This window comes from Poecilia reticulata, chromosome 3 (genome assembly GCF_904066995.2).
Source record: "Poecilia reticulata chromosome 3, P_reticulata-male-v2, whole genome shotgun sequence".
Lineage (NCBI taxonomy): Eukaryota > Metazoa > Chordata > Actinopteri > Cyprinodontiformes > Poeciliidae > Poecilia > Poecilia reticulata.
This window is the reverse complement of record NC_088832.1, coordinates 32,117,768-32,141,064: the sequence shown is the minus strand read 5'-3', so window position 1 is coordinate 32,141,064 and position 23,297 is coordinate 32,117,768. Positions and strand designations below refer to the sequence as shown.

Sequence of the window (23,297 nt, the reverse complement as noted above, 5' to 3'; positions counted from 1 at the left end):
TTTGGTCTTTTTCTAGTGCGAATGTGTTAGTGCACTTAAAATAAGACAAAACTAAATAATAAGTGACGTTTTAACAAGATATCGGATTTGTTTTAAGTCAATAAATCCTTAATATTGGTTAAAATAAGTACTTATTTTACCTGTAACAACACATTTTGTGAAATAATCTTCTAGTGCAGTTGGAACTTTTTCATCAATTGTAATAAATTTACTTAAAGTTACTTGTAAGTTAGTTTTGTTTTATTTCAAGTGATATTTTCACTAAGAATAGACCAGAAACAGTTGGTAGGATTTAGAGTTTTTACAGTGCACAGGTTGTTTCAGACAGACACACAGATGCTTGAACCCCAGTCGTTTCTCTGTCGTGTCTGGACTTGAGCGGTTTCCCTGTTGGCCTTGGGCAGAAGAACAAAATGTTTTTAACCTTATCAACTCTTTGCGTCTCCAACACCTGTCGCTGCGGCTGTTTTACTCTCCAGCAAGCCGCTTCTCCACCTGCTCCTCTGCTGCAGCTACTCTAATGTCGCTGCAATAATTGTTATTATTAGTGTTGGATACGTTTTTTCTTCCACCAGATTTTTTCTGCTTTTAATGCTGCAGATCTTTGTTGTTGGAGTCTCTTCATGTTTTACACTTTATTCTCAGAATTCAGACTTTTACCTCAGACTTCTGAGTTTTTTCTCAGAATGTTAACTTTTTTCTCAGAATCTAAACTTTAATCTCAAAATTCTGACTTTATCCCCCAAATTCTGACTTTTTTCTCAGAATTTTGAAGTTTTTCCTCTGAATTATGACTTAATATCAGTTCTGAATTTTTCTCAGATTTTGGATTTAATCTCAGATTTCTTATTTGGTTCTCAGAATTTGATATTCTTCCATACTTTAATATCAGAATTAGGACTTTAATCCTATCAGAATTTGGACTTTTTAAAATCAGAATTATGATTTAAATCTCACAATTATGACTTTAGCCGCAGAATTGTCAGAATTCTGACGTTAATTTTCTAAGATCTGAAGTCAGAAATCTGCCAAAAAAAGCCGCAGTCAGTTGAGTTGAGTTTTTCAGTGGCCCTAATCCTCTTTCGTACCACTTACAAACCTGCAAATCGAAATCCACCTCAGCTGATTTCTTATAAAGCATCAACTGTTCTCCAGATCCACCTCAAGTTTCTCACCTTATGTCCAAGGCAAGTTCGGCTGCCGTGCTGTGGAAACACATTTCACTCGTTTATACCTCGACTCTCTTTCTTTTAACTATTTGACAAACTTCGGATATAGATTACTGTACAAATAAAACGTGAGGAGTTTCTCTTTGTTCCAGTGCGTGATGTTTGGATTGAAGCCCTGCTGGCGCCGCTGTGTGGCTCTAAAGGTTGAGTATGTTTTGATGTTTTTTGCGCCCCCACAGATTTCCCATCTGGTGTAATCTGCTTTTCCTACGGAGGAGGATGAGGACCACTGAAAATGTAGAAAAAATATTCTGACTGTTTTCTCAGAGTTCCGAGATTAAAGGAGAGAAAAAGAAACAAAAAAAATCCAAAATAGTCCGATTTTAGTCTTCTCTAATCTCAGAATCTCACTTTTTTTTTTTTTCCAATTCTGATTTTTCTGAGATTAATGCCAGAATTTTAAGAAATATGTCAAAATTGAGAAAAAAAACTCAATTTCTTTTTGTTTTTCCAGTGGCTTTAATCTTCTTCTACATCTTTCAAATTCACTGTAAAAAAATGCTTTATTTAACATTTTAACTATTTAATGCTGTAAGTTCTCATCTTCTAAAACTAAATGCCACTTACCGGGGCTTATATGATACACAGAATAAATAAATAGAAAGTGTTGTTTACAAGCAGGTAGATACAGACTGAGACGAAGCCCTTAGAGATATGGTAGCCGTGGCAACACAGGTTGCCATGGCTACCGTACCAGCAGACCACCACCCGGGGGTTTCTATTAGCTGTAAACAAAACAGCCTCACTGTAGAGATGCAAAATCACACACTGGGTAATTCTACTGACGGATCAGTTGCAAATCTGAGACTTTTTAAAAAATTTTTATATTCAAATTTACTCTCTGAAGGCAGTCAGTGCTGTGAAGCACTCAGCCCCGTGGTTCTGGTCCGGTCTGGAATCTGACCGAGGCCACTGGGACGAAACCGTAGATGGACAAAGTGGAGCAAAAGGAGAATTCACCTATTGTGAGAGCTTTGTTGGTCCGTTAGCACGGGGTGAGTCTGAATCCTTCCAACGTCTATTAACTGAACTTTAGGGGAAACATTTCAGTGCAGCCTTGAAGTTTAATTCGGATCCATGTTTTAGTCGGCTTAGTGTCTTGAGACGGACTGCAGACCTTCTTGTTTTGTCTAAAAATAACATTTTTCACATGGGAAATGTGGAGGGAAAAAAACAGCCAGTGGTTCTCCAGCAGCTGGACGTCCCAAATATGTTTCTGTTCATCCAAAGAGGATAATCATTTGTTATTTGGAGACCGTTAAAGGGGACATATCATGCAAATGTCACTTTTTTCCATTTGGGTTTCTGCTGCTTCTGAAAAACAACCCGAGCGCCTAAAACAAAAACAATAAAACAGCCAGGTGGTTTTTGGTGAGAAGTTAATGTTTTTTAATGTCTAGAAAATGAGCTGTTTCAAAAAAAGAAAACCTCCAGAATGTCATAAACCAGCAAGGAATGTGCCGTTACCTAGCAACCCCAGCAGAGCACCGACCCGTTACCTAGCAACCCCAGCAGAGCACTAACCTAGCAACCCCAGGAGAGCTTCAGAACTGCAAAAAAAACAAATGCTTACCAATAATGTTTTGGTTAGTTTTGTCTTATCTGAAGTGTACTAAGATGTTTGCAATAGAAACTAGACAAAAAAAAAAATACTTGGTAAGATTTTATTTTTTGCTTTTAGGGCGTTTGGTTTTACCACTGTAAGTGCTGTACAATGGCTGCAGAGGAAGTCAAATGTTTTGTTGCTGACTTACCATCCAGAAACCACTTGCTGCATTATTGTTGATTGTGCAGGAGGCTGCACTTTTGCTTTTCAAAGATGTCTGGTTGTATAATTGTGCATCTGTTTGCAGCCGTTTTCACATGCGAGTGTAAACGTTAAGATCTAAGAACATTTTTGTGCAATGAGCATGTTTTGACCTATACCAACATGTTGAAATAACCCTAATTTGTTACCTTTGACCTGTATTTTTTCCACCTAAAAACCAAAATGAGTTTTTTTTTCCCAGAGCGAAAAAGATGCTTTGCGTCTTCTTCTCGCGCTGAGGTGGAAATGGGTTTGATGGCATCTGCACTGCTGCTAGAAATTCCTCATTTGTCTGAAGTGAGTGCATTTCGGAGGGGTCGTGTGTGTGTGTGAAGAGATGCACACGTGTTCAGAGTTTTGTGTGTATTCTCTGTAGATCGGGGTCAGTCGGTCAAATCTATAGGAGTGTTTACACGTTAAACACAAAGAGAAAGCGAGCGCTTAAGGGAAACACATGCTGCGATAAACCATCTGAATGTGGGCAGCGATTTTTTTCTCTGACAGGAGACGGTAGGTCCAATAAGCGGAAAGACAAACCCGGATCATTGTGCTGTCCGCTCCGGTTCCGTCTTTCCCTGTCCAAGCGGGGACAGCTGTGTCATTTTCATACCGCAGGACTCCTGGGATCCGGCCCGGAATGTCCCAGAATCCCGTTTTTCTCCTTTTCCTTCATCTTTTCAGCTTGACCGTACAGTTCAGAACATGATTTTTTTTTTTTCTCCCTGCAAAGTTAGAAACCAAAAACTTAAATCTACTTTTGCCAAAAGGCAGAATGATTAAAGTTTCTTTATTTAAAAAAACAAGAACAAACAGGGACTTTCTTGTGCATATTTAGATCTCCTTGAATTATCCTTAGTTTTTTTTTTGCTGCAAAAACTTTAAAAAAAATAATTAAAATAAAGACAAAAAGTCAGAAACGTTTATCTGATACAATTGAACTTTTAAAACGGCTGATATCTAAAGTTCTTCATAAGGAATATCGTCTCAAGGTACATTTCAGTTTGTTTTATTTAACAGTAAAGATAGGATCCTGCTTTAACACTCCAGATGTCACACCACTAAAAATAAAAAAAGGCATCTTGCTTGTTTTGTGTTCGGTTGAGTGTTAATCCACAAACTGGCTTTTCAGTCTGTATGTTTGCTTAAAGTGCAGCCGACAGCTTCAGTGAGATTCTGTCTGCTTCCTACAAAGAGATTACATCTAAAAGTTTCTCTTCGTCTTACGACGGCGTATTATGACCAATGTAAATAGGCGGAAAAAAAAGAGTACATTTCTATAAAACATACCCAGAAATTTCTAGGTTAATCTCAGAAATTTTCTAGATAACTGAGTTTCAAAAGTTAGGACATCTTTGAGCTCCAAAACTTGAAAATTTGTGAGAAAAATATCTCTGAAATTTTGAGATTGGTCTCAGAAACATTCTAGAAAAAGAAAAGGTGGAAATTTCTGAGTCCCTAAAGTGAAGAACTATGAAATTTTCTAGAAAAAACTTTTTCTGAGCTCGTGAAGTCAAAAATTTTAAACTTTTGGAAAATTTTACTTTAGGAGCTCAGAAATTTCAAAGTTTTCTACAAAAAGTTCTAAGTTTAATTTGAAAATTTCAGAGTTTTTTGGAGCTCACAAATTTCCTTGTTTTTTTCTGGAAATTTTCTGAGATTAATCTCAAATTTTCTGAGGTCTTTTCATTGAAATATAATTCCTTTTTTCTCCTTATGACGTCCCCACCACGCCGTCGCACCATCCGCTGCCTGCTGGCCCCCGACAGACGGAGATTTGGGGGTTATGTGATGCAGCTGCGGGGCGAAGAGGCCAGAAGTTTCCTCTCACATGCAGGAAATCCCCTTACTTCTGCCTGGCTGCTCTGTTGTGGCTGCATGTCTGTGTGTACATTTCTGCGGCACACACTCTGTGTGCTCGTGCCAGAGGTGGTTTTTTTTTTCCTGAGGTTGGGGGCTGGGGGAGCCGCTGGTGAACTCAAATGACCAGCAGACCAACCGTCCAACCAACCACGGTCCCAGGAGCCTCGCATAGGGAAAGTTAAAACAAACAAATCCACTGCCTGTTTCTCAGGATGCTCTCAGACACCATTATTGGCTGCCCCATGTGGGAGCTTCATTTTTTCATTGCCACCAACCCCCATCTTCTTAACTCTGTGTTTCTCTGTAAGGAAGTTTGGCCCCTGAACTTTGACCCTTTTGGGAGAAGAGAAACCCTAATCTAATGGGACCGGGCGAGAGGCAAGGCTCCAGAGTGGAACGTCTTGATTTGGGTCTCGTTTCGTCCTCCATGACTGGCTTAAAGGCCGTTTAGCCTGTTTAAGAACTGAAGGATGGGTTTGCACCTTTTGGTTTCACCAGGTTAAACTGTGAGCCCCATTCAGGTTTTATAATGAATTAGATCTTTAGTTCAGTTTCAATAACACAACCAAAACAAACGCAAGAATCGAGCGCTAACACGAGAAATGGCTTTTTTGTTTTTTTTACCAAAGACAAAAGAGAAAAAGTCTGATGTTACTCCATTTTATTTACGATTTGTGAAGCAGGAAGTTGTGTTCAGTGTCTTTTTGTGCCTTTTCCTTCAGTAGATCTTGATGCAGCGCCCCTGCAGGCGAGGAGGGGAAAAACTCTTTCAAACATGTTAGAAACATCTGCAATATTCATAAAATTAAAGAAAAGCTTTTTAAGTGACCATAATCAGTATAATCTCAGTGTTAAAAAGTTTTAGTTTGTTAATTTTGAGGGTGGGAACTTGAGCCCTCCATTAATAATATGATCAGGTGTTAAAGTTTCCTGCTTATCAATATGGCTCCTCACCAGACGGGTAGAAAAATCCCAACATTTTACTCAAACAACAGTAAAAATGTATTTGGTAAATAGTCGACTCAAGTATTGACTCAAATTATCAATTATGTAATATTTAAAAATGATACAATCAGATGGAACAAAATCGGAAATTAAGTGGAAATTCTGGTATTTTACGGATGGAAATGAAAATAATTCATATTAGTAACAAAAAAATAACAAAATCGGTCAAAAACATTTTTTCCAAATCCGTTTCTTTCAGTAAAAAAGTTATGAAACTTTAACAGAAGCTGTAGGTGTTATTCGTTAGTTAAAACGTGTTTGTTTTTCATTCATTGGGTAGAAAATCCAGAAATTTTACTGCAGTAAAAGTAGAGATAGTTCATAATAAAATTCCTCCAGGAAAAATAAAAAGTGCAGCATAGAAAAGGTCAATTAAAAAGAAATTACTCAAGTGAATGTGTAATTTCACTTGAATTACACATTCGACGGTGACGGTAACTACCCACTAGTGGTCTGGTCGCAGGGGAGCGTGAAACCGAACCGCAGCAGCCGAAAATGAAACAAACTTCAGGTGTGGAAGAACCTCAACTTCCCTACGACCCAGAAACATTTATAAACTGACCCTTTGGTTCTGATCCATTAGCTGTTGACCTGGTCTTTGCCAGCGCTGCCCGTGGTTGGCGTCTCGGTCTCCTGTGATTGGTCGTAAAGGCTCGGCGGTTGGTAACAGGCGGGTTGCTCTGCCAGCAGGATGCTGAGGGCTGGGCCCGCCGTTTGGCCTGATCTCTAATTAGCGCTGGCTTGTCAGTTGCTCAGGGTGGATCTGTGTGGGAAATTGCAGTCTTACACACACGCACACACACACACACACACACACACACACACACACGCAGTCAGGATGCATAAACCAGAACCGGGAACCACACAGCAGAGCAAGTGGAGGATGAGGATTGTCGTTTTTGTCTCAATCTGTCTGCGATGGCGCGGCTTTGACTCGTCCCGCCTGTTTGATGCTCCTCAAGCCTCAAGTGGCTTATTTAGGGAACAGGGTGTGTTTGTGTGTGTTTGGCTGCGCTGCGTTAGCGGCGCTGCTGCGGCAGTGAAGAGGTTAACAGTCTCCAGGGAGGCTCAGGTTACCAGCGGCGGGGCAGGTCCTCCGCTCAGATCCTTTCAGCTCGGCGCTCGGCGCAGACAGAGACAAACAGCGCCCGGGGGATGAAGCACCGCTGCAGCAAGTGACAAAGAACCTCGATCCAGAACGAGAGAGGGAGCGCAGAGAAAGAGAGACAGAGAGAGAGAGAGAGAGGGAGGAGAAAAGAGAGAGAGAGAGAGAGATTTATTTCTGTGAATCCTTTCAGCAGCATGGAGTCATGAAGCTCTCTGTCCAGTTTGGCATTTTCGCGCAGCGACCCGGTTCCCACAGCAACACCGGCACCCTGAACAGGTAGATACCAGACATACGAGTAGGAAAAGAGACTAAATTTAATGTTTGCTTTTATGTCATGTCCACTGTTTGGATTATTTCACTGTACAAACATAAAGCCTTACCAAGTATTTTTGTCTATTTTCTCTAGTGCACTTGAAAAAAGACTAAGCTCTTATATCTATCCCCACAAATACTTGTAAGTTATTTTAGTATTTTTTTAAGTGTACTAAGATATTTGCACTAGAAACTAGGCTAAAAGTACTTTTTAAGATTTTGTGTTTTTGCAGTGTAGAATCATCTTACCGAGTAAATTTGTCTTTTCAATTAATATTAAGAGATAATTAACCTACAGCAAGTGAGAAACTATACCAAAACCACTTGGTAAGATGTTGTGTTTTTGCAGTGTAGAATCATCCAACCAACTATTTTTGTCTATTTTTATAGTGTAAACATCTCATTGCGCTTAAAATAAGACAAAACTAACTTACTAAGTAACTTTTCAGAAAGATATAGTCAATAATTTCTTAATATTGATGTAAAAATACTAGTTTTGCTGGCAGATTATTTCACTTAAACATGGGGAAAATGTTTTTTCACAAGTGGAATAAATAATCTGACCTGTGGAACTAATACTTTTTATTCGCTACTTAGGAATTATTTACTTAAAACCAGCTCTTATATCCTGCTGAAAAGTTACTTAATCGTTTTTCAAGTGCACTGGAGAAAACTGGGCATTACTTGGTAAAGTTGAGTGTTTTTGCAGTGCAGCTGTCCGTGTATATTGTCATGTGGGAAATACCCCCAGTGGCCGTGTGGAAACTGGTTCTGGTCACTCTAAATCTCTCATCACCGCTCAGCTCTTTCCTCTCCTCGGATGCTTTCAGCTCCATAAGCCGTGTCTGCGCTGAGCTTCTGCTTGATTTATTCAGCCGGTTAAATCCAGGAGGAAGTCGGGTCATCGGCTGGTGTTTGGGTCTGATGGTTGTCAGGAACCAGCTGATTAGGTTTTGGCGGTTTTCTGTTGAATCTGGGAATTGTGCCATTGGAAATGTCTGTTTTTGTTTAGCTTCTTAGTTTGAAGCCATAATTATGATGTGAGCTCGCTGCTTGGTGGGAAAGTTCTGGGCGTGTAAAGTTGACTACTGAGCAACGGCGCTTTGGTTTTGTTTATACCAAAGCTGCCTCTGTTTTGCTTTTGTACAAAGATCAAACTGGAAGGATGAATGATTAAAAACAAGACGATGTAAGCTGGTGGGAAATGAGCTGTGTAGGCTCATTTGGTTGCTTTGGAGATATTTCTGAAATATTAAATCATAAATCCTTTTTCTTCTTTTATGCTGAAACGTTTGAAATGGCATCAGAATTTTTATCTTAGGTTAATTTGTGTTTTTAATAGATGATTCTTGATACACGGGATTAACTAACATCACCTTATTAATGATTCAGGGATTATTTTGTCTTTTCATAAACAAATAGATCTGAGTCGTGCTTCCATAAACAGAATATTACACTGCAAAGTCTTATGTTTGGTGTATTTTCTAGTGAAAATATTTATTACACTTGCAATAAAACAAAACTAACTTACAAACAACTTTTCAGAATGATAGAGGAGATTGTTTTAAGTCTACAATCCCTTAATATTGATGAAAAAGTTCTGCTTCCATTGGAATATTGTTTCACTTATAAGATTGGAAAAATGTCTTGCAATAAGTGATTAATCTGCCAGTGGAACTGTTACATTTTCATAAATATTAAGGTGTTATTTACTTAACACAAGCTCAGGAAAAATTACTTATGAATCGGTTTTGTCTGATTTCTAGCAATAAAAATACTTAGTCAGGTTTTGTGTTTTTGCAGTGCATTGATGCTTTTAACCAAACAAACTGTGAAAAAAATATCAAAACTAACAATCCCAACATTAAGGAATGTTTTGAGTTCATCACGTGAATAAAAAATCTAAAATCTTTCCATCCATAAATGATAAACGATACGATAAGTGCCCACCTCTGTGTGCTGCTTTGGTTTTAATAAACATCAAAAATCATCTGGATTAGAAGAAAATTACATCAAAGGCAACAAATGCTAGCTTGATAAAATCTGAAATGTGTTTATCCTTTCAGCTCTGACAAAGTGTGTATGCGTGTGCGTGCGTGCGTGTGTGTGTGTGTGTGTGTGTGTGTGTGTGTGTGTGTGTGTGTGTGTGTGTGTGTGTGTGTGTGTGTGTGTGTGTGTGTGTGTGTGTGTGTGTGTGTGTGTCATCCCTGCAGTGGCTGTCACCATCAGCCTCCCTCTGCTCCTTTCAGGCCAATGTTTGCCAACTGGCTGGGCTTCCTGTCCCTCACAGCCTCTAAGCGGATACACACACACACATGCACGCACACACACACACACACACACACACACACGCACACAGACATATTTACAGATATCCTTAACTCTTGGCACGTTTGCTCTGTTCATGTGGGTCTATTTGAACAGCTCAGACACACAAACACACCATGATGTCAGGCCTCCATCGAGTCTTTGTTCGTATGAAAGACAGCCCCATTCAGACGTGTCTGCGTGTGTGTGTGCGCATGTGTGTGGGGGCGTGTGCGTGTATGTGTGTGTATCCAAGTTGCAATCAGTTTTATGGAGAATAAAAGGAGAATCACCAGCTTCTTCTTTCAGTCTCATTTCATGCTTAAATTAACATTTTTCGTCTTTTCCTGTTCATAGAAAGTGATCTATTTTTATGCATTAAATGAATTTTTGGAAAAAGAATATGTTAATTTTGCATGCATCTTTGACTGAGTGGTGACATTAAACACTTAAAACTCTGAAAGTCAATTTATTTCTTCTCAGCAGGCTAATGCATAGCAGCATTATATCCTATCAGACTTTATTTTGTCTCTTTGTGTGAATTGCCTCGAAAGTTATTGCAATAAACTATAATGTTGTTTTGAGACAATTTTCAAGTAATGTAGGGTAATAATGCAAGTACATCCTCTGAAAAATCAATAAATTTTTATTTCTAATAAATATGTAACACTGGAATTGGAAATTATTATACAATTAACTGATTTATTGTTTATTCCAACAGGTCTTAGTCGTCGTTTTCCTCCTTCCCAAAAGCAATTTGTTTATATGGACTGAAACGAGCCTCCATGTCTCTTCTTCTTCTTGTGCAGCTGGGATGACAGCAGTTCGGTAAGCAGCGGCATCAGCGACAACATCGACACGGATGACATCAACACCAGTTCCTCCATCTCCTCCTACGCCAACACGCCTGCAGCTCAGCGCAAAGGCCTCAACACACAGGCAAGTCGGAGAAAACATGCATTCAGAGAGCAGGATTCTCTCTGCATCCTGCAGTGAAACCCAATTCAATCAACTGGAAGTTTAACGAAGTTTAGATTTCATTAAAATTTAATTGTCTTTAAAGGACATTCCTACATAATTGGTTTCAATTAGAGACACAGCGATCTGATATTTGAGTCATATGCAGACATCTTTATTATGTTCTGTTCCTCAAAGCAGTTGAGGCTACCGCTAGCTAGCTGCGACTTAATAGTTTGGCACTGCTATATAAATTATGCTATTTTTTTGTACATTTCTGATTTGATACAAGTCTTAAATTTCATTCATAATTGACTTTAAAGGTCTTAAAATGTCTTAAATTTGACCTGCAGAAACCTGCACCGCTCCAAAAGCAGGGCATTCTGGGTAAATACAACCAAAACAAACGTTAGTCTAGTTTAGCGCTAACAGGAGAAATGGCTTGTGGTTTTTTTTTTTACCAACAACAAATCCTACAACCACTAAAATCTGATGCTACATTTGTGTTTACATTTCATGAAGAAGGAAGTTGTGGAGGTTTTAAGTTGTCTCCTTCCGTAGTTCTTGCTGCAGCGCCCCCACAGGTGAGGAGGGGAACAGGTTTTTTGATTAGTTTGGATGATTTGGTGAAAGAGAACTGCAGCAGCTGAAAATGTAACAAATCTTGCAATTTTGGTCCCCAATCCAACCGAGTCTGCTGAACTATCAGCAGACTATCAGCTTCATTCAGTGGAAACTCCCTGAATGAAGCTTTTAACATTCGTTGCCTAATTGGAGCACATTTCTTTTAAACATTAAAGCTAATTTTTCTAAGCTTGCATGTCAGTCTTTGACATTTTCTGAAAATGTCAGCAGACTCTTGTGCTTATTGTACTCACACTATATTTGGCCTGATCTGAGGCCATCCCATGTGTGATGACTCTTCATTATTGCCGCAGAGGTCAAGGTGCTGATTGAATAACAAAGGAAGACACACAGAGCGTCTTTCTCTCAGTGCAGCTGTACGACAGAGTGCAGGTAATGAGCTCTGCCTCGTCTGTCCTCAGGCTGGACTTTGAAGATCTCACAGCAAATCAGCTTGCAGCTTTTTAAAGGTGTTGCCTGGGTGACTGCAGAGCTGTCATTGCAACAAATCCAGCTATTTTTAATAGGAAAGTTATGGATATTTATGGTGCATTCACACCAGTTCTGCTCTAATCAAACTTTAGTTTGCTTGTCTAGAAAGTTTGGTTCGATTATGGAGGTTTGAATGTAAAATCAAACTTTGATGCGGATCAAAAAGGCTCAATTGAAGTGAACTCTGGTGCGGTTCGAATGCATATATGAACTCCAAGCACTTTACAATTCACTGGACACAACACAACATAGTTGAACGGATGCATAATTAGTTTACTTTCAGCCAATGCTTAGGTTTTTTTTCCGCTACTGTGGTGTTTCCATTAAATAAGGAACTCAATTAAAACCACACAGAAATAAATTTCTTCACGTGATAAGTCGGTAAAACCATGCAGCCGATCATCGTTCTACCACTTCCTGCCATCTTTTGTCATTTCTGCCAGTAGTACATGAAAAAAGTTGAGCTTTTTTTAAGAAATGCAAAAAACTTGTTTTCATTGCAGCTTTGTAAAATATACTAATTCTGATACAGCTAAAATCCATTTATTTATTTCTCGTACTTCCAATTTGCGTAATTTTGAGGTCAATGGAAATGCAGCTCCGGTCTCAGATATCTGCTGGTAGTTTGTGCCCCTCCAATAGACGCCACCTTCTGGCTAAACTGTGTTCTGCGCCTCAATGTGCTGCAGTCTTCTCTGGTTTTTAATGTATTATCCCTTCCCAAAGACAAAGGAGGAATCCTACAGCCACTAAAATCTGATGCTACTTCATTTTTGTTTACTTTTTGTGAAGCAGAAAGTAGCACTCCTGCTTTCTTTAGAGGTTTTTGTGTTGTCTCCTTCAGTGGTTCTTAGTGCAGCGCCCCCACAGGCGGGGAGGGGAACTGGTTTTTAATTAGTTTAGATCAAAATGCAGTGTGAATGTCTCAAATTTGTTCCCCAATCGAACCGCGTCTCCTCTCAGGTGTGAACTCTGGTTGGCATAAAGATTCAAAACAAGAATGTGCCTGGGCAAAATGTTAATTAACCATGGAGCTGAAATGCTTCAACAGTGTTCCTGCTGGTTTGCGTTAAGCACATTTCCTGTGAGAAGGTCATTATCAGTTCACTAACCAGGATTCAGTAATCTGAAGATCTGCTGTTGCCAGACTGTAGGCTTGCTCTGACATGAAAGTGTAGTCATCTTTTAAATTACTAGAACATTTAGTTCGCAAGCCGTGATGTGATCAGACCGACTGCTGTCTGATTGAATCGAGCACTTTTCTACGATAACATGGTAGGACCATTGTAGATGGAAAAAGGAGTCATTTTCTGCCAAAATGATTACATTTTGAGCTCCAGAAGTCAAAAATTTGTAAGAAGACTCAGAAATTTTGAGATTCTCAGAAATGTTCTAGAAAATTAGTATTGTAGATAGAAAATAAAGGAGTAGAAGATTTTTGCCAAAAACTCAAACATTTCTGGAAAAAACTTAAATTTTCTAGAAAAGAACAAGGAAATTTTTTAGTTCCAAAGTAAAAAAATTCTGAAGTTAATCTCAAACTTTCTGAGTTTTATTTTTGCTAATTTTTGAGTTTTGGAGCTCAGGATGTTTTTACTCTAATATTTCCATTTTTTTTCTTGTGGACCTCTGAAACGTCCATGTTTTTTTTTTTAGAAAATTTTTGAGATTAATCTCACAATTTGTGGGTTTAAAAAGTTGACAATTTACGAGAAGAAAAACAAAAAATTTGAGATAGATCTCAGAAATTTTCTGCAAAAAACTTGAGAAGACTTAGATTTAGAGAAAAATTAGATTTTTTTTTTTACTTTACAAACATTGAAAGCTTTTCTAGGAAATGTCTGAGACTAATCTCGAAATTTCATTTTATCTTGCAAATGTTTGACTTTTGGAGCTCAGAAATGTCAATGTTTTTTCTAGAAAATTTGAGTTTTTTTGTGTTTAATATATTTATTAACATTTTCACTGTAATTTACAAAGTTCTTAAAAGGAATAGGAAAGACAAAATATACAAACCACAAACAATAATAAAAAACCTCAAACACCTCCCACCCAATAAACAACAACATTCCCCTAAATACTGTCACCTAAAAAGTGTGTAGCAAAAACAAAAACTGAAAAGTTAAGAAATTACAAAAATCTATGTCAAGATTTACTGAAGCAGTGCTCAACCAAAATTTCCAGGGTCTGCTATTCCAGAACCTCTGTTGAAGGTTTATTGAAAAAAGTCATAAATGATTTCCATGTGTCATGAAATTTATTCTCAGAGCCTCTCATCACATATCTGATTTTCTCTAGTTTTAGGTTAAGTAGAACGTCTTTTATCCAGTTTGACACTGTGGGTGGAGCAGCATCCTTCCATCTAAGGAGAATTAGGCGGCGTGCTAGCAAAGTTGAGAAAGCAATTACCTTCCTGCCTCCTGCAGGTAAACCTAGACCCTCAGGAGTAACCCCAAAGAGCAGCATGAGTGGATTTGGAGTAATTTTAACTCCAAAAACAGCTGACAGTGCTTCACAAATACCAGTCCAGTATATCTGAATCCTTGGGCAGTTCCAAAACATGTGTAATAGTGTGGCTTCTTCTAAATTACATCTGTCACATATAGGGTCGATTTGAGGGTAAATTTTGGCCAATTTAGATTTATGGAGGTATGCCCAATGTACTAGTTTAAATTGGATAAGAGAGTGTCTCGCGCAAATTGATGATGAGTGGATTTTCCCCAAAATATCAGCCCAAACTGCCTCACTAATTGTAATTTGAAGATCCTGCTCCCAGGACTATTTAATTATGGCAAAGGATCGGGAATCAAAATGGGAGATCAGTTTTATCCAGGAAGTGATCGCTTTGCGTCTTGTTGGATCAAAAGTCATCAACTCATCGATTACATTATCGGGAGGATTATCAGGGAATATTGACATAGATGATGTAATAAAATGCCTAACCTGTAAATATCTAAAAAAGTGTGAGGCTGGTAAATCAAATTTGTTAGACAATTGTTCAAAAGAAGCAAACTTGTTTACAATATAGAGGTCTTTAAAATATATTAAGCCTTTACTCTGCCACACACTGAAAGTAGCATCTTGCAGTGAAGGAGGAAAAAGGTTATTAAATGCAATTGGGCTGGAAAGACTCATTTGATGAATACCAAAGTGTTTCCTAAATTGAGAATAGATTGCCAGGGAGTTATAGACTATGCGGTTAGAGGAAGTACTTTTGAGAGGTAAAGGTAAAGGTGCACCGATCAAGGCTGGCATTGATAAAGGGGCACAAGAGAATTTTTCCATCTCCACCCAAATGGGACCATCATCATTGGAGCTGTAGTGCATCCAGAAAGACAAACAGTACAAGTTACATCCCCAATAATAGTGTCGGATATTGGGAAGGGCTAGACCCCCATCTTGTATTGATTTTCGCAGATGATCCTTCTTAAGACGAGGTTTTTTGCCATTCCAAATGTAAGTCGAAACAGCCGAATCTAATTTTTTAAAATAAGAACCTGGAATGACAACAGGGAGACACTGAAAGAGGTATAAGAACCTAGGGAGCACTGACATCTTGATCGTATTCACTCTCCCCATTAGAGAGAGAGGAAGTACTGACCACTTATTTAGGTCATGTTGGGTCTCAGTAAGCAATTTCTCAAAATTACTCTTATAGAGGCCATCAAAAGTCTTTGTTATTGTAATAACTAGGTAAACCAAGCTATGATTAGCTATTTTAAAAGGTGTGGCACTTGTGATATGATCTAGGCAGGCATTCAGAGGCATAAGCTGACTTTTGTGCATGTTTACTTTATACCCAGAAATGTCCCCAAACTGAGAGATGAGTGTTAAGATGTGAGGGATGCTCATTTCTGGCTCTGATATGTATAACAAAAGGTCATTGGGATAGAGAGAGAGTTTGTGCTCAACCCTGCCCCTGGTGATACCTTTAATAAAGTTGTTTGTTCTTATTGCCAAAGCCAGAGGTTCAATAGCCAAGCTGCCTTGCCAAAACCTCCCCAGCCTTATAGCCATGCTCATATGTACTACTTCTATTTTTCAGCAATAAATATTCTATCGACTGTGATGTAATTAGACTGTGTTCTGCATGAAGCCTACAACGTTCTTTATGCAACTGTTGGGATGGATCTTGTGCATTCCTAGTATCCAAGTCTGCAATTTGACTTTCGAGATTAATTTGTTTGGACAAGGAGTCCTTTTTCTTCTTAGCCACAAAGGATATTACCTGACCTCTTATGTATGCCTTAAGGGCTTCACAGACCATAGAAACTGAGACATCTGGGGTGTTGTTAATTTCTAAAAATAGGGAAATATGGTTAGACATAAATTTAACAAAGCCTTCATCAGACAATAGGAGGGAGTTGAACCTCCAATGCTTTCTCTGGGCCCCTGTTTCAGGTATGTTAAATTCAATTAAGAGAGGAGCATGGTCAGAGATCACTATGGGTTTATAGTCACAGTTCTGGACATATGAGGTTAGATGATTATCAATAAAGAAGTAATCAATTCTACTATAACTCCCATGCACATGGGAAAAAAAATGAATATTGTCTGTCCTGGGGATGCAGAAAGCGCCAGAGGTCCACAATACCATATTCTGACAGAAAGGACTTCAGATAAGTTGCTGATTTAGTTGTAACATAGCCCGGTTTCACCGATGATCTATCCATCCCAGGGTCAAGACATAAATTAAAATTTCCTCCCATAATCAGCAAATGAGAATCTAGACAGGGCAGCAATTTAACAAGATGAGAAAAAAATTGAGGGTTATCATAGTTTGGAGCGTATATATTTGCCAAAATCACATTCAAATTGTAAAGTTTCCCAGTTACTATGATATACCGCCCATTGGAATCCGCCACAATTGCTGATGGCGTAAACGATATATTTTTATGAATAAGTATTGCAACTCCTCTTGCTTTACCCTGAAAAGTTGAATGGAAATGCTGCCCCACCCACCCACATTTTAAACGAGCACTGTCCCTGTTATTAAGATGGGTTTCTTGAAGAAAAACCATTCCTGCACCTAAAATTTTCATATGTGAGGGCTTTTTTCCTTTTAAGATACTGCGTCCTCACTCCATAATCGCCCCCTCCGGAAGTCAAATTTCTGAGTTTTTTTAGCAGAATTATACTCCTCTTTTTTTGTTCCGTCTGCCGTTGTACTTTTGCGAACCTCTTGTCTAACGGTTCCTCTGTGTTTCCAGCCTGTGACGGATGCGGAGAAGCACTCTGCCTCCACAACGGCTCACCAAGCTTGGACCGGAGACGAGGCGAAGCGGCCCGACGGCGGGCTGGACGGCGGCGTCAGGATGGACGCCAAGTGGAGCCGCAGGAACTGCGACGTGTCCGACGAGTCCGACAAGGGCTGCTCGGGCAGGAAGTCCAACACGGGCTCCTGGAGGAGGGGCATGAGCGCCCAGGTGGGGGTGACGTCGCCCCGCACTAAAAGCACCAGCAGCACTGGCTCCACGGTTTCAGTCGGCCTGAAGAGCCACAGCTCGGGTAAATCTAACTCCCATCGTTAACCGTAGAAAAATACATCAAGATAAACAATGAATTTGCCAACTTTTAATGATTTTTTTTAGCTACATGGAGATAATCCATGTGTGATTTTGTTTATTATAATATAATGGAGGATTAAGATTTAGTTTTCTGGGATTTTATGTGTAATCTTTTCACATTTTGTATATATTATTGGGACTGTGTGTTACTGATAAACACAAAATATGCTTTGGGATTTGAACTTAGATTTATTGATTACTTGTTTTTTAGGAAACTGTACGACTTCAGCGTAGTAACAAATAAATTGTCCCTTAAATTATTGCGATAAACAGTAATATTGTCATTTTGAGATCATTTTACACTAATATAATAACAACAGCATGTTAATGCAAGAATACCCAGTCAAAGATAAAAAAAAAGAATTACTGGAATTGGAAAAAAAAGCAATAACTAAAATGGATTATGAATCTCTGTCACCAAAATTACTTTTCAAAAGATATTAATCACTCAGCTTAGATAGGAAAACAGGTAGAAGCAGCAGTTAGAACTGTTTGTGACTTTTCAACGACATTAAAATGAGAATCTCTTTAGGATATAATGTTTTGTTTGTAATTAGGATGATTATAAAATTGTCCCAATTATAAAACCTGTGCGTCTGCATTGGCTCCATCTGCCTAACAATCAGATCTGTACCGTTTTTGTACTGCAGTCAGGGCCACACAAAATTATTCCAGGGGCCACAAATGGTCCACGGGCCGCACTTTGGACACCTCTGGTCCGTTTTTCAGCCATATTGTCCAGCTCTGACGTTTGAGTGAAACTCTTCCCACCTGTGTCGTAATGTGAAACCGTTCTGGTTTTGTTCGCTCACCTGAATCGTTTTTATCCTCCTGCAGGTAAAACCGACGACGTGAAAGTGTCGGAAAAAGGTCGCCTCTCTCCGCGCTCGAACGGCCTCCAGCGCTCGCCGTCCGACACCGGGCGCAGCAGCGGCGACGAGGCCAAGAAGCAGCCGGCCGCCGCCGGCCGCACCGCCGCCGCGCCGCTGACGCACACCGTCTCCGACCCGCAGTCTCACACGCTCATGCTGTCGACCCGCACCCCGACCAGCACCTTCGGCTTCAAGAAGCAAGGTCACGGCATGGTCACCATGGTTACCGCGAGCGGCGCCACCATCACCAGCGGCTCGGCCACGTTGGGGAAGATGCCCAAATCAGGAGGGCGCTCTCTGTCGGGCGGCTTAAAATCGGGCGGGCAGGACGGGGGGTCTGCGTTGGGTCACCATGACGACGGCTTCCTCCCGATGAGCGCCCGGTCCACTCTGCAGTACCGCAGCCTGCCCAGGCCCAGCCGCTCGGGGGCCGCCGCCCGTAACGGCAACCGCTCCTCCACCAGCAGCATCGAGGCGGCCGTGCTCTCCGTCACGTCTCACGGGAAAAACTCGTTCGGCGTCGCCAAGCCCAACGGGTCAGCGGCGCTGCTGTCCAATCAGACGGATCGCGAGAAGGGCGTCTCCGAGATCGACAACCTGAGAGGCGGGATGCAGAGCGGCCCGGCGGCGGGAAGACAGCAGGTTTCATCACCAACGCTTCGCAGGTGAACACACGTCTTCGAAATGGAGACACGATTCTGATCTTCAGGGTCTCGATTCGGTTCAGAAACAGTTTTTAACTCAGAAACCAGCTTTGGTGAGGCCGATAAGATCGGCTTCACATACTGCACCAACCGACCCACCACATCTGTGAAAGAGTACCAGTTCATTAGCAGATTATTTCACTCGTAACAAGACATTTTCCCCATGTTTTAAGTTCATTTGTTTTCCTTTGGAACAAGCAGTTTTTCATTAATATTAAGGAATTATTTACTTAAAACAAGTGGCTACTGTTTTTTAAGTTAGTTTTGTCTCATTTCAAGCGTGCTACGATAATGGCACTAGAAACTAAAACACTTGGTAAGACTTTGTGTTTTTGCGGTGTAATATCAGATTAACTAGCTAACGCGCTAACGTTGACGGCCCTAGCTTTTAACGAACCCCTCCAGACATGGTGAGCCACTCCATGTGGGGCCCTCCTGTATGGACTTGACTCCACACCCCCAAAAAAACCTTAATCATGAGTAAAGGATCACACGTGTGGGCCTGTTTTACACACACACTCAGTGTGTGGGTTAAATGAGGCCATTGTGAGTGGAGGCCTTGAGCGCGGCTGATGAGCTGCCAAGCCTCAGCCTTGGTGGTGAGGTTGGAGGGGCAACAGGAAGGTGCGGCGCTCAGGAATGGAGTCTGCATCGTCTTACCTCAGCACTCTGCCCTCGTTAATGTGAGGCAGTGATAAGTCTTCAAAGAGACGTGCTGCTGTTATCCCCCACCGCGGCCGCAGTCTTCACAGCCCGCCGATTAGCCGAAACCGGGAACAAGAGGAGGGTTGTGGGTTCAAGCGCCGCTTCGCTCTGACTTATAAGGGCTTCTTCTTTCTTCACTGTTTTATGAGTAAAATTAGAAGCTCTAAGCAGATTCTTTTGGCGTTTTACTAGTTACATTTACCCAATCACATTAACTGAAGTAACTTTTTGGAAAAATTTACCTTTAGAAGTTTTTTTACTTTTACCTGAGTAATTTTTTAAGAAAGTATTTCTACTCTTACTTGAGTAAAGTTTCTGGATTTTCTTCCCACTGAATGGAAAAAAACATGTTTTAACCAAAAATTCATCAGATACAGAGACACACCTGCAGTACATACATTTTATATTGATTTGGAAAAATAATATTTTGCCTGATGTTGTTATTTTTTGTTACTAATACGAATTATTGTCATTTTGGTGCATGAAATACCAAAATTACCTCTTAACTTTATAATTTATTCCGTCTGATGATGTAATTCTTAAATACTAAATGATTGATAATTTGATCAGTTTCTCAGTGCTTGATCAACTTTTTACCAAATACTTTTTTACTATTACAAATTTTTTAAACGCCTACTTTTTGCTTTTGCTTGAGTAAAAATATGTTGAAGTAGTTTTACTCTTTCTGTAGTATTATTTCTGGGTACTCTGGTAGCAACCAGTTGTATTTACTCTATTACATTCAGTGGGAGTATTTTGAGCAAAGTATCCAAATATTGTACTCAAGTACTTTAACATACTTTTACTCAGTTAAAAGAAAATGATAGCCATGAAAGAGAGAAGAGTAACATATCAAATTATCAATAATTAAATATTTAAAAATTATATCAAATGGACCAAAATATAAAGTTTAGTGGAAATTTTGGACCAAAATGACAATAATTCATATCAGCAATAAAAAAATAACAAAATCAGGCAAAATAATTTTTCCAAATCAGTTTCTTTCAATAAAAAACTTATGAAACTTTAACAGCTGAGTGTCTTTTTATGGTGAATTTTTGGTTAAGACGTGTTTGTTCTCCATTCAGTGACTGATTGGTTTAACTTCCTGCTCTCCTTCACTGATGCACGTTTAGGTTGTTTGGCGGTAAGGCCAGTAAACAAGCTCCGGTCACCACAGCTGAAAACCTGAAGAACTCCACGGTGATCTCCAACCCCCATGCCACCATGAACCACGTCCCGACGGTGCTGGAGTCGCCCGATGGCGCGCTGGGCGGCGCGGACAGCGAGACCAGCAGCCCCTTGTTTGGAGGCCGAGCCCTGGGGTCAGGAACCGGGACTCTGGGCAGCGAGCAGGTCAGACACTTTAACTGGGTTAGTTAACATTTATTTCACTTCAGCTGATCAGAGTGTTAACGTTTGACTTCCTGTTCATTTGGGTTCAAATACGACATAAAACACGAGTGATTTTCATTCAGTTTCTCTTTAAGTAAGACAAATGTGGATTGATCTTTATCATGGACACAAAAAAGTAATAATTTCCCACCAAACGTTGCTCATATTTATTGTCGGAACAGTTTTAAATTTTTATTAATTTAAGTTAAACTCAAAATATTAAAATATTACACACTCAAGTCCTGTGAATTCAGCTGTTACCCGTTTCATTCCCGGTTTAAAAGCAGCAACTGTTTGTGTCCTCAGTTTATGCAAGAGTAAACTGTGGCGGTGTTAAACGTGGGAGTGTGTTTATAGAGCTACTTACCGGCCTTTTGTGGGACGCCGGGATTATTCTGCTCTCACCTTACTAATACCACAAACACGCCGACTTCTTGATTCAACTCCGGTTCAGGTGAGGCGCAGATGAGACGCCCGTTTAACAAACTGCAGATGAAAATCACTTCAGACCCGGGCGGTTCGAGCGTGCTCGGTCATGAACTCTGCTTCACGTTTTCACATGACTCATAAGTTTTGAGCTGAATGGCTGTGAGTCACGTTATGACACACAGGACGATGTTTGACGAAAGAGAAGTCGTGTCTTCACAAACAGAAGGCAGTTCAAAAGTTTATTAAATTATTTCAGATTCAATTCACTCTGGAATGAAAGTGGACAATGTAAGGACATAATGTCAGGGCTGCTGCTGGAATTTGACTCAAGATAATGATTATTGAATCTTCCTCTCAATATAATGGAGAAGTTACGTCTGGGATGTTTGAAGGTCTTTCATGTTAGGATGTTTGATCAGTTTATTTCCTGGAGAGATTTTGTGATTGGATTTTTGTTTTAAATATACAAAATATCATTTTTATCCACAGTTTTTACTCCGTACTGTTATTCTTTTATTTGTAAGCAGTTATGAAGAACTGTGGGGGAAGCTTAAACTGCCGCTGCGCAAGTTACTCAACACGTTGTTGCTAAGCAACCACCAGTTACTCTGCAGGTTGTTGCTAGGTAACCAAAGAGTGAGTGAGTCAGTTGATGACACCACCTTTGCTTAATTAGCTGTGGGAGGTTTTACCTAATTCACATTTTTCTGGTTTTTATACTTCGATTTGGGTTCCTGCAACGTCTAAAATCAATCAATCAAATTTTATTTGTATAGCACATTTCAGCAGCAAGGCATTTCAAAGTGCTTTACATGATTAAAATAAAAACAGCACGTGACATTGAATAAACAGTGAGAAATATTTAAAAAAAAAAAAGAGAAAAACATTAAAACCTGCACCCTTTTAGGACTTCAGTTAAACATCATTTAACTGGGACTCTAACCCTCTGGGACTTTAGTCAAAAACACCGTTTGACAAGGACTCCAACCTCCAGGTTTTTAGTTGAACGCCGTCAACTGGGACTCTAAACCCCGTGGGACTTTAGTTAAACGTCGTTTAACTGGGACGTTTTCTGGGGGGCTTTACATTATTAAAACGTAGAAAAGAAATAAAAAGAAATTAAAAACATTAAAGACAAAAGCAACACAAGCACTTAAAAAAAACACCCATCTGCCAACTTTGGCATTGAGTTGAAGTTTTTTTGGTGTCTGGAAAATGAGCCATTTGAAAAATCTTTTGATTGTCAAGTCAAATTCGATGTGGCACTACCCTGTTACCTAGCAACCCACGCTGCTGCGTAATAGGTCAACTTTAAACATGTTACTCAACAGGTCATTACTATTTAACCAGAGTTCTGTGAGGTGTTGAGCGTTTAAAGCCTTTTCTCTGCGTACGTCTCCCAGAATCCTGTGCGGCTCTAGATCAGAGTTCAGTGAATTATTTTCTCCGTATTGATACATATTATTGTTGATTTATTTCCCATCTCTTCGCAGACCTAATCTTAGACTTTTATCTTGCAGGCCTCCAGCCCAGGATCGATGTATTCCTCCACCGGTCCCTCCAACAGCCTGACATGGGGAACCACCTTCAGCGGCTCGTCTGTGCCGAGCAGAGAGGGCACCCTGGGTGGGCACGGTGGGGCAGGCAGCGTGGGATTCCCCTCGGTCAGCAGCATGCACACCAGCAGCGAGTCCATCGACATGAGCCTGAGCAGCGCCGGCGGACTCGGGACGCACCGCGAGGACACCGTCTCTGCTCTGGGTCGCACCGGGAGCGTCAAGACCGGCATGTCGGAGAGGTACGGACGGGCAGGATGGGTTATGGAAATGATTAGGAGATGAACACTTTTGTTTGTTTGCTGATATTTTACTGAACAGCAAGTTAAAAAGTTTGCATAACTATTAGACTTAATGTACTTGTTTGA

At 40.1% G+C, this 23,297-nt stretch overlaps 1 protein-coding gene across 8 annotated transcripts in view; it reads left to right on the top strand.

Moving 5' to 3' along the window:
- nav2a (neuron navigator 2a) overlaps window positions 1-23,297 on the top strand; it is a 266,796-nt gene that overhangs the window by 212,182 nt on the left and 31,317 nt on the right. For 7 of the 8 annotated variants that reach the window (XM_081605471.1, XM_081605470.1, XM_081605469.1 and 4 more), the window contains 5 exons: window positions 10,438-10,567; window positions 16,912-17,209; window positions 18,106-18,805; window positions 20,686-20,905; window positions 22,894-23,171. In XM_081605471.1, coding sequence (XP_081461597.1) covers window positions 10,438-10,567; window positions 16,912-17,209; window positions 18,106-18,805; window positions 20,686-20,905; window positions 22,894-23,171 — 1,626 coding nt within the window. Of the gene's footprint in view, window positions 1-6,733; window positions 7,286-10,437; window positions 10,568-16,911; window positions 17,210-18,105; window positions 18,806-20,685; window positions 20,906-22,893; window positions 23,172-23,297 lie in introns of those variants that run through there. The other variant, XM_081605475.1, reaches the window with a different exon arrangement.